The following is a 12401-nucleotide window of genomic DNA, read 5'->3' as shown; positions in this document are numbered from 1 at the left end:
TGTATAATCTTCATGACTAAGTCAAGTTCCAGCCATTGTACTAATGGAAACAAAATGCTTTTCCTATTAGGCTAGAAATTTCACTTATACTAAACTTCCCTTGTAACTATTTTCAGGGGAATTTAGTCTCATAAATATGTAGGCTGGTCTTGATTGAATAAAATTCCCCTGGTTATATTTGTTTTGATTTGTAACATAACATAGAAGAGTTCAGGTAACTGTGATGTCTTACAATACTAATGTTTCAAATGATATATAAATTCCAGGAATATATAAGAATTATAGGGATATATCCTAGTATATATAATCTTATAACTGATATATAAGATGCATGAAAACCATTTTTATGCATTAACAGTATATAGAAACTAATGAAGGTGTACTCTGCCCACTGGGGCTCACCAGGAAAAGTAACCTAGCAGGTGCTGAAGAAAATCTACAATGGATGTGAATTCTTGGCAGAGAATATAGGCTACAGCAATGCTAGCAAGGTCTGATGTTTAAAATCAAGTTTAGCTTATAGTGGAAGTAGCTTATAACAATTGATTGAATATTTAACACTTTATCAAAAGATACAAAACCACTGTATTATTTTAACTATGGAATCCCTCTCACCCCACAGACTCTAAACTAGGGAATGAAAAGGAGATAACAGATGAAATACAAGCTCCAACTTCTTGGCAGGAAATGACACTCTATGTATCATTTCCAGCTAATTAAAGGATTTGCAGGGACTCTTCAACATCAGTGCGAGCCCTTCCCATCACAGCACCTTTGCTGTTGCTCCCACTGCTCCCCTTCCATTTCCTCTTCATCCTCCTTGCCTGGGGAAGGAAAGACCGGAAAGGAAGTGGAATCCCATTTCAAATGAGGCCCAGTGCAGGTGAAGGGATAGTTTGCCTTAACTCAGAATGGACTAGCCTTCTTGAATCAGAAGATTTTGGATGTTAGGTTTTCTTGCACAGGCCCTAGTACAAGCCTCATAAAAACAAGGACATCATTACCACAAAGTCCCATCTTCCAGGATTTTCATTTACTCTGGAATAGTGTGGTAGCTGAAGTCTCTTCCCTTGGATTAATTTCCTGGAATATCTCCTCCAAGTAGTTTGCTTCCCCTCTTCATCTCCAGAAGGACCATGAGAAACATATAAGGCTGAGAGGTGGTAACTGACTCAAGGTAACTGACTCCAGTAAATAGCAAAAAGAGTTCTCAGAAGGAAAGCCTTGTAAAGATAAGAATGATATCTTTACTGTTAACTATGGGATAACAATAAAACCCCTCTTAAGGTAGAAAATCCAAGGATATGGAAAGCAAATTAAGAATAAACATCTTCCATCTTTCCTTTTCAGCCCAAACATTGTTCTCCAGAAAATAGAAACTCAAATCTAATCTTTAATAAATGAATCCCACTGTGTTCCCCACAATCCTTTCTTTCTAAAAAGAAAATTGATGAGCCAAATTTACAGTTGTGATTTGGGTCTTGCCTTGTTGACAAGACAGGTCTAATTTCAAAAGAATCTTTACGTCACTTTCCTTCAACTTTACCAGATATTAAAGATAGGATCTTCTGGTTTCACTCTAAATATTGGAGCAACCTTTACCAAAATAATTCAATAGGAAACACTTAAGAATTAATAATTACACTCATGACATGACATGAAATATATTGATGAATCACTCTTTAAAAACCATCTCCCTCCTTACTGGAAAGGAGCAAAACTGTGTTGTTGTTTTCCATTCTTCAGTAGTAAAACTGTTTATCTGCAGTTCATATATATATGTATCTGCAGATGAAGAGGCCCCCCACATGGGAACAAAGTCCCCAGTCACCGGGATGTAATGCTAGAAAAACAAACACTACAAAGGCTAGTAACAGGAGGATGTCTTTCTAACTTGTTTTTTGTGACCATCTTGGCTCCTGGAGAAAGGGGGTCCCCAAAACATGTGTACCAGCTGGATCCCTTTGTACTGAGTTCCAGTCTGTTTAGCCAGATGTCTTCCCTACAGTGACCAAGAAAAAAACATATCTCTTATTATAATAAACCAGAAAACAGAAAAGTATGTTGAGTGAAAGGAAACTCATTGTGTCCCATCTGATATCTATTAAGTGTTGTTTAAATCAGCAGTGAGAAATGTGCAACATCCGGAAGTGACTCGAACTTTCTGGCTTGCCCAACCAGTGACAAGTCTGAGAGCAACTCAACATTAAAGCCATGTGCTCAGATTTCATACTGGAGTGTGCAAACCATGGAACAGCAATAACAAATGAAAATCTGATGCAGACTAAGCTCAGTTCTACATGACTTAACATATGACCTCTTCGCAGAGAAATGTATAGGGTGGTTGTCATTGTTATTATTTGCTGTCAAGTTACTGTCTGACCTATAGTGACCCTATGAAAGGAAGCCCTTCAAAATGTCCTATCCATAACAGCCCTGCTTAGCTGCTTAAAATTCAAGGCTGTGGCTTCCTTTGTGGAGTCAATCCATCTCTTACTTGGTCTTCCTTTTCTTCTTCTGCCTTTGACTTTCTTTCTTTTTTTAAGAATTTTTATTAACATTTTAAACCAATACTAAAAACATCAATCATCACATACATCAGAACTACTGGGTCATCCCCTTACTACATATCTTTTAACATTCTGTAATCATATTCAGATACATTTATGAAAACTTAAAAACATTTTTAGATCTAAACCAAGTCCCGTTTCTCCAGCCAATAAAAAAAAGAGGTTCCAAATTGATAGAAGTCACTATCTTCTTTCTCCTTCAGTGGTAAGATCAGTCCATCCATTTCTTACAAAGTCCCATTTTTCTTGACCAATTTTAAAAGAAAGAATCTCTGAATTTGGTGAAAGTCAATATCTTCTTTCTTCTTCAGTAATAACTTCAATCTGACCATCTCTACACAATTCAAGATCTTTTCATTTTTCTAATATTAGACAAACTCCTCACTATAATAGTTACAAATAAAATCAAATACATTTCTTGTTTACTAGTATTCCAATCCAATATCTACTAAAAAGGAAAGCGAAAGAGAAGAAAAGTTCCAAGTTTAAAAAAGAACTAAAGACTTTTAACCTGATTTATGTTCACATATCTAGCATCCATTTATCATCTTTAAAGACATCTTAGCTAATCTGTTTGATGACAACCATTACCTACAACATCTTTTAAACAAATTTTCTTTGAGCTAGTTTATTAAGGTTTCATCTAGCTTACACATCACTTAGTCACATACAATTAACTCCTTATAAGAGTCCAGCTCCTTACAATCTTTAATATATCTCGCTTATAAAAAAGAATCCGCTTAGTACAGCTTCCCCTATGCCAATAGCAATCATTTTCTAGTATATCAACTCAAAGACAAAAGAATCATGTAACTTAGCTTTTGGTTGTTCATTTTTAAGATAAAAAAAAGAATCTCTTATTTTTCCTTATGTCACCAACAAAGAAAAAAAGACTCAACTCCTGTTCTTATCCTTCTTAGTTCAGTTTAAATCATATCTTATAATCTCTTCATAATTCAACACATTTAAATGTAGAGAAGCTTCCACATTGAAATCATAGAACTTAGCCTTTCCATACCACAATAAACATGCCAACCCATTTATATCATTCCTTTTTAAGATAACAAATTCTCTTATTTCTTTTTTACACCTCTGTCCCATCTCTTTTGTTTTGATAAAGCTTGTTATGCCTTCAACTTTCCTTAGCATAATTGTCTTCTCCAGTGAGTCTTGCCTTCTCATCCCGTGCCCAATGTGGGACAGCCTCAGTTTTATGATTTTTTTCTTCTAGAGAAAGTTTTGGCTTGATTTGATCTAGAACCCATTTGTTTGTCTTTCTCTCAGTCCAGAGGATTCACAAAGCTCTCCTCAATGTTTCAAACTTTTTTTTTCCTGTCAGCTTTCTTCACTGCCCAGCTTTCACACCCATACATAGTAGTGGGAAATACAATCATGTGAGTCATCTTGCCCTTAGTTTCCAATGAAACATTGTTACATTTGATGAAAACTTGTATGGAGTATTAGTCATATAAAGTGTTGTATGACTTGTTTGAAAGTTGTCAAGAATGAGATGATTCACTGTAAGTTCCTTTATAGCAAAAACAATCATGACTGAAACCCTGTCCCACTTGTACATGCTTAAATACCATTTATTTTAATTTACAGATAGTTGAGGAGGTTCTGTGTTGAGATATTCCTTTCTAATAGTTTTAAAAAGTGTTTACACATCTGTGATGAAAGTTAATACAGCAACTTTGTGCCATGTTGCAGTTTCATTGGCTACATTCAGGCATAATAATAAGCCATGGTTTAGAATTATGAGAACAAGCCTAATCTCCCAATGAACTTGTGTTTTACCCTTGTCTCCCCTCTCTTCTGCCAGCATAACCACTGACACACTGAAGGAATCTGTTTCCATTGCTGATTAGCCACTGATAAGTATGTTGTCCAAACCTTAAACTGTGGTTAATCTTAACTATGGTTAGTGAAAACAAGCCATGTTTAAAAACTTAAGTTCTGAAGTTAGCTTGTTTCCATTAAACATGACAAATGGCAGTTAAGTGAAAATTTCTGAATTCTTTGTGGATGCAACTGTGCAGAGGTAGGGTGTCTTTAAATGTGGAGTGATTATGTAATGACAAGTGAAGGTCAGGCAGATATAGGCACCACACTCACTGTGTTTTGTTCAGATGTGCAATCTTCTCTTAAATCATCTAGCTCAGGGGAAACTAATTTTCCCTGTTTGTAGACTAAGCTAGTTATATAAAGCACTGGTTAGCTACATAGTCTATAACATCACAAGGACACTTCTCTGCCCCTCTTCTTTCTCTGGAGCAGCAGCAGCTGCTACACCTCACATCAGTAACACGTTCTTTATTTATAATATATGTGTTCTGAAATTTATCAGCGTTTATGTCTGTACTCTATTAAAAGATAAGGTGAGGAACGGTTGACTAAATTAATGACCTGTTTTGCTTTTATTAATCCCCCCACTCACAAGATGAACATCCTGTCCAGAGCATAAGGGGCTATACTCTTAAGCACACTTACTAGGAATTAAGCCCCATCAGACTCAGTGGGCCGTATCTCTAAGTTCTAAGCATGCATAGAATTGCCCTGCAAATCAGTAGATTGCAAATTGTTGTTCTATACGTATCACAGGTACATATGGGACTGGCATTTCTAAATGCAAACTCAGTAAGATGAATGTTTATAAGAACTAAGCAAGGCTGTCAAGGACAGAATATGTTGGAGGGCACTCATTCATAGGGTCACCACAAGTCAGAGGTGACTTGATGGCACATAACAATTACAACAACAAGGTGCTGTGGCACAATTGGGCAGCATACAAATGTTTAAAATAAATAAATGATAACGTAAGTTGAATCTATATCGGACCTTCAAATGTTCATGAAGCATTGCATTAGCTATTTAGTTTAATTCATGTGTATACTTGCAAACAGTTGTTTTAAGAACAATTTACAGTAAGAATCAAACATGGAAAATTACCCACAACTGAATCTAGAATCTTAATTTTCTTTTGCAGGTATTCAAGAAGGAACACAATGTACTAAGTGCAAAAGTAATTGGGCACTGAAGTTTTCCATCATACTTTTGTATATATTATGTGCCTTGTTAACAATAACAGTAGCCATTCTGGGATACAAAGGTATGTACCACATCTGTATTAAAGCTAATTGTTGAGCAGAAAGCCAAGAAAAGGGAAGGAAATAAAATGAATGAATCAATTTAACTATGATGTGATTACAGAGCATACCAGAATGATTAATCTGTCACTATTAGAAGTATTATTTCAAATGATTTATTAATATGCATTCACCCCACCCTGTAGACCTTTATTTGTAAGTCAGTGGCTGTTATGTAACTGCTACATGCAGCAATTCTGCACATATAGTAATAGACTTTCCAGAAACATCTAAATCCCCTGCCCCCAATATCCTTGCTGTTATCGCTGATTCCAGATTAGACATAACAGCAGGGATTCCTCCAGGGGATAGAGCAGGGAGTTCCCAGGGATTCCTCTGCTCTACGTAGCAGCTAGACCAGTGGTGGCAAACCTATGGCACATGTGCCACAGCAGGCATGCAGAACGCTCTCTGTTGGCACATGAGCCAAGTTGCCTCAGCATCACCCTGTTACACGAGCATCGGATAACAGCACACATAGGGGCCATGCGCATGCTCAGAAAGGAGTAGTGGCACCAGGTGATGACGTCACTAGCTGCGGCTCATGAGCTGTGACTCGTCCGAGCTTTTGCATGGCCAGTCAGTGCGCTGCCAAGGATATGTATATATATTTCCTTGGACTGGCTGTGAGGTGTTTTTTCTCAACTAAAACCTCAGTTTCAGGTTTCATTGTAGTGTTGGCACTTTGCGATAAATGTGGGTTTTGGCTTGCAGTTTGGGCACTCGGTCTCCAAAAGGTTTGCCATCACTTAGCTAGACAATTGTTTTTGGACATTTAACTGCATAATGTAAGAGCAGGAGGGAAAGAGACTGAGGCACCACCAGGATGCACTGGAAAAAACCCCACAAAAATTTCTGCTAATGCAGAATATATGAAGATGATTTAATTTTCAACCAGGGCCATTTCAGTGTTGACCCCTCGCCCATTCACAGCTGTACCTGAAAGCCTACAATATGGCAAAACACTCATTGTGATGTCTTTCTTTGTCACAATTTTATTCCTTTTATTTATTATTACTTCTATTTACTTCTTAAATGCCTTATCTACTGCAGTTTTCTTTGCCTTCTGTTCTCAACCTCCCCTACTCTTTGTGGCCACTCAGTGTGTCTACTCTATACCTGAGCTTCATACTATTTTCTAGATTATTTGAATCCCTCCAGTAAAATCTAAACATGTACTATAAGGCTTGTGCGTAGAACAGTATGACCTAGCTAATATCATCCCATAAACTAAAATATATATACCTACCTACTTATCTCCAAAATCATATTTTCCTGCCCTTATCTTATGAACTGAACATGTAAATGCTTCTGGTCAGGTGTATGATTCACATATGGAAGCCTTACATGGAAATTTATTATCTATGGAAGTGCTGAGGGCAAATCTAACCATGCACTCTTTCTGCCAACATTACAGCAAATGGGAAAGTATACATTTATAGTGATCACAGCCTGTGTGGCAGGAAATCTATAGAGCTCTGAAATGGTGCTAAGTTTTTTGTTTAATTCATAACTTTCCTTTGCACATTCTTGTTCTCTTTTATATGCCATTTATTAATACCATTTCATGAATCTCCATGCCATGTTATAGGAAAAGCGTGATTTTACTCAGATAATAAAAAGCATGTTTTTCACATAAAGTGCCATGTGAATTAACTGAATGGTATTAATCAAAGGCCTATGCGTGAGTGTGTGCACATAAGTGAATGACCAAACAGCTATTTAAGATTAGTGTTTCTGTTTGCATTTTCCTCAGGAACATGTTGTTGTTGTTTGCTGATAGTGTCACTGCAGCAAAGCGAGGTTCCCCTGGCAGTCTCCCATTCAGGCACTGACTAGGCTCTGCCTTCCTTTACCTTGTTGGCAAAGTTGCTTCATTATGCATCTTTAAACTATTCGGTGGAAATCTCAGCACAAACCAATGGTGCCTACCAGATGCTAGTGGAAGAAGTCAGTTTCCCTGGGTGCTTCCAGGTGAAGCTGTTATGATACCATTGCCCTGTTTTATTTCTGGACAATTATAGAAGGTTGTGTCTTCTACACATAACCCTTTTGTTGTACCACCATGTCATTTGTCTTTTTTCTTAAGACAGAAAACCTGTTTAAGGAAGAAAAGACAGTTTAGCTGAGTGATGTCTTCTGGTTACTAGTGTTAGGAACCCTTGCTCAGGGAACATCCTCTGATTAGTTTATGCCAGGTTTTATGGTACAGTGTTATTTGGCATCATTTATTATTGCTAAAATATTTTTTCAATTGTTCCAGTTGTAGAAAAGATGGACAATGTTACTGGTGGCATGGAAAATTCACACCAGAAATACACTAAGAAACTTACAGAGGTGGAGAGTGACTTGAAGAAATTGGGTAATTCATATGCGTTCAAACAAATCAATTATTGTCTGTTTAGTAGATAGAGTGGTCAGATGTCCCTCTCAGTTAATTAACACTTCTGTCCTATTCCAAGCTGGTCTTCCTTTTGCCCACAAGAAGCCTGTGGTGTTGCATGTATTCCCATATGGCCAGGCAGTAGGGCAGAGGGAACCTTTTAGAAGCCCCGTTTATGCTAGCCAAAAGAAGCTATAGGAGTCCTGAAGCATTCTCTAACTGACTACATATCAAGCCCTTACATACACTGTGTACAAAACTATACGCATGTGGCCAGTGTAATATGATATTGAATTCAGACTTTAATTTAAATTACCATTCAGCCATGAAACTTTCTAATAGCATTAGGGAAGTCACTCCAAATCAACCTGTTTTATTTTACAAGCTTGTTCGCAAATAAACTGAATGGGTGGAAATGAAATCTAAATAAATGAATATCAGGACAAGCACAGTTTTAGGCTAGGAGCTCGTAACAGCTTTAGCCTCTTCCATTCCTTTATTCACAGAGTGTCAATACAGCCAGCATTAAGCACTTTTGAAACCCAGTGGGTTCAATGGAAGATTAACCTTTGTCTAACTTTCTCACGGAAACAAAGGACTTGCAAATATTTAACTTTGACTGCCTATATTGTTTCTTCCACTTTTTGAAATGTACTATATGGGAGGTCCACACCCAATGCTTTAAAAGCATCTGCACTCAGGCCCTGGCATCTTTAAGGAGCAAGATTTGGAAAGTCCTCTTTGAGAACTTGGAGTGTTCCTACCACTCAGAAATGATACTACTGGTCTAGAGAGGGCTGAAGAACCTCTTTCAGCCTGAGAGCCAGCTTCAGTTTCAAATAAGCACTCAGAGGCTCCAGGCCATTGATGAGTAGGGCCAAAATACCAGCATGTTTTAGCCTAAAGTTCTTACTGTCACTAACTAAACCTTTGAAGAGGTATTTCCCCCCACTGCACACCAGCTTCTTTCAAAGATGCTCCTTGTATTAAGCCAGGGTTTCCTGTCACTTCAGATCTGGAAGCCCTAACCTCATGTTAATCAACATATGAGGAAAAAATAACCAGGATGATATTTTGACTTATTTTCCTTGTGTATTAATTGACATTATGGCTGAGATCACTTGTTCACATATAACAAAAATACCTAGCTTTATACAAACTGCAAACTTTGAACCAAAGCAGGGGTGTAATGGGAGGGGGCAAGGGGAGAATACTTGACCCTGGCACCAGTGGGTCCTTACACAATAGTGCCAACTTAACATTCATTCTGTTTAACTGGAATTAAAAGCAGGCCTTAAGCCTGCTTACATATTTTTAGTATGTCAGACCAGCTATTACAAGTATAGGAATTCTTCATCTTCGTGATGTTCCAGACTCTGTTAAGCTGAAGTTCTTCTGCTAATCAGTAAATAAAAATGTTTCCCTTAATCTCTGTGTGTGTTTGTGTGCATCCGTGTGTGCTTTCCAGGTTACCAAGCTGGAGAGAAAGCCTTGAGCACCAACACAGAGCTTTCAAGCTTCAAAGCTGACATTCTGGCCCTCCGCCAACAGCTTCATGAGATTTCAGAGAAAACAGCAAAGAACAAAGATACACTGGAGAAATTACAAGAGTCTGGTAATGTATTAGATGACCGGCAGAGCCAAATGAAAGGCGTTTTGGATAGCAACTCTTTCATGATCATGAGTGTCAATAAAACTCTGCAAGCTTACAATGGCTACATCAGCGATCTCCAGCAAGACACAAGCAACATTCAAACAAGCTTGCAAAGCCAAATGCACTCACATAATGTAGTCATCATGAATCTAAACAACCTTAATCAAACCCAAGTCCAGCAAAGGGATCTCATCAGTGCTTTGCAGAGATCTGTGGATGATACAAGTCAAGCTATCCAAAGAATCAAAAATGACTTTCAAAACCTTCAGCAGGTTGCTATCCAAGCACGGAAGGACACTGACTGGCTTAAAGAGAAAGTGCAGACTTTGCAGGCATTAGCAGCCAACAATTCCGTTTTGGCCAAAGCTAATAATGATACACTGGAGGATATGAGCACTCAGCTTAGCTCATTCAGCGGACAGATGGAGAACATCACTACTATTGCACAAGCTAATGAACAAAGTTTGAAAGATCTCCAAGAACGCCATAAAGAATATGAAAATGGAACATCTGCCAAGTTTAACCAGCAAGAAGACCGATTTCATAGCTTTGAGACAGACATAATCAGCATCATTAGTAACATTAGCTACACTGCCCACCACTTGAGGACACTAACTAGCAATCTCAATGAGGTCAGGACAACGTGCACAGATACTCTTAGTAAACATACAGATGAGCTGACTTTTATGAACAACTCATTAGCAAATATTCGCCTGGATGCTACTGCTCTTAGGATGCAACAGGATGTGATAAGGGCAAGATTAGATATTGAAGTAGCCAATTTATCAGTAATAATGGAAGAAATGAAGCTGGTAGATTCCAAGCATGGCCAGCTCATTAAAAATTTCACAATTCTGCAAGGTGAGAAATATCTTGGACAATTCTTTGGCTTGCAACTTAGTTACTGCCCAATAAAACTACTACAAGTATGTTCCTCGTTGGTTTATCTCAGGTCCTTGGCTAGGGCTGGAGTTTATGGCACAAGTATGGCACCCAATTTCCTAGGGGCCTTCCAAACAACTTTCAGAGGACACAGTGACTAGGCTCACATGGCACAGCAAGCAACCACTCATAAAATCTACAGTTGTTTGTTATGTTGTCCAAAACCTTCCATGGAGATCGACTATTGTGACTTATCTTGGTTGTCAACCATAATAAAACACTGAGATTTGTTCTGGGGTTTCTCCCTGCCACAATTTCTTGTTATGTTGTTCAGACTTGGAGAACACAACCCATTGTGACAGAAACCCCACAGCAAGAAAGCTTTTGGCAAAAGCAGTGGTTGCTTCAGTTTGATGCACCTGTCAGTGGCATCCTTGGACAGCCTCCAACTCCACCCACCCCCTTGTGCCTGAAAGTGGGTTAGAGGTCTCCTAAAGAGGAGGAGACTGAGGGTGCAAGATTCACTCCCCTCCTCTGCTTAATTTCAGCTCACAGTTGAGGCTGTCAAAGAGAGGAGCCTCATTCATCCCCACAGTATCCCCGGGATACCATGTAGAAGAATGGGAAGAAAGCAAGGAAGGTGGGAGTCAAGGGGAGGGAGGAAAGCAACTACAGTGTGTGTGATCATCTGTTGGGCTCCTTGGTTGTTGATGTGCAAACCTACCCAGTGGCAGCAGATGATGCAGGGCAGTGACATCAGGAAGCATGTGCATCCTCACCATCCAGCATGAGGAGATTCATATGCGGCTGATATCTGTCACCACAGAGCATCCTTCTTTCTTTTCCTTTGCAGTGCCTGCATTTTCTATGTGAACCTCACACATTGCCACCTTGGTTAACTTGACTCTGGATTTGTAGGTGTTAATCAGTGGGGCTTTCCAATGCAAAAGGAAATTTATTTTTGAAGTCATTTTAACTTTATGTAATAGTGAAAAAAAAAGCAATTATGAAGTCTTTTCTTTCTATAATCAGTTGGTTAAAAAGCATCGGATAAACTTCTTCAGTAAGTTTTAATCCTAACCTTAAGCATCTTGGAGGATGGTAACATCAATAAACTTTCACTCACATATCAAAAATAATAATGATAATTCCAAATGAAATGGGATATCTGTTGTTGAGGAAAGGTGAATAACACTAAATGCACATAGTGACCTGGTTAGCACATAATTGAATCCTTGTTGTTGTTAGTCATGAAGTCGTGTCCGACCCATCGCGACCCCATGGACAACACTCCTCCAGGCCTTCCTGTCCTCCACCATCTCCTGGAGTCCACCTAAGCTCACACCAACTGCCTCAGTGACTCCATCTAGCCACCTCATCCTCTGCCGTCCCCTTCTTCTTTTGCCATCTATTGTTCCCAGCATTAGGCTCTTCTCCAGGGAGTCCTTCCTTCTCATTAGGTGGCCAAAGTATTTGAGTTTCATCTTCAGTATCTGGCCTTCTAAAGAACAGTCAGGGTTGATCTCCTCTAGGACTGGCCGGTTTGATTGCCTTGCGGTCCAAGGGACTTGCAGGAGTCTCCTCCAGCACCACAATTCAAAGGTCTCAATTCTTTGGCGCTCAGCCTCCCTTATGGTCCAACTTTCACAGCCATACATTGCAAATTGAATCCTATGGATTATTTAACACATGGTTTGTCACCCTACTCAGGGTTTGTCAGGTGGATGAGCAAACAAACAATGGTTTGTTTTCTCAGTCTTTACATT

The 12401-nt window shown here is 38.8% G+C and overlaps 1 protein-coding gene across 2 annotated transcripts in view; it reads left to right on the top strand.

Moving 5' to 3' along the window:
• Positions 1 to 12401, top strand: part of COLEC12 (collectin subfamily member 12) — a 94056-nt gene that overhangs the window by 67030 nt on the left and 14625 nt on the right. For both annotated transcript variants that reach the window (XM_044424152.1, XM_044424150.1), the window contains exons 3-5: positions 5557 to 5679; positions 7980 to 8078; positions 9568 to 10614. In XM_044424152.1, coding sequence (XP_044280087.1) covers positions 5557 to 5679; positions 7980 to 8078; positions 9568 to 10614 — 1269 coding nt within the window. The remainder of the gene's footprint in view (positions 1 to 5556; positions 5680 to 7979; positions 8079 to 9567; positions 10615 to 12401) is intronic.

This window comes from Varanus komodoensis, unplaced genomic scaffold (genome assembly GCF_004798865.1).
Source record: "Varanus komodoensis strain SLA01 unplaced genomic scaffold, ASM479886v1 scaffold14_1, whole genome shotgun sequence".
Taxonomy (NCBI): domain Eukaryota; kingdom Metazoa; phylum Chordata; class Lepidosauria; order Squamata; family Varanidae; genus Varanus; species Varanus komodoensis.
Note: the sequence above shows the minus strand (reverse complement) of the source record. Positions and strands in the feature narration are given on the sequence as shown.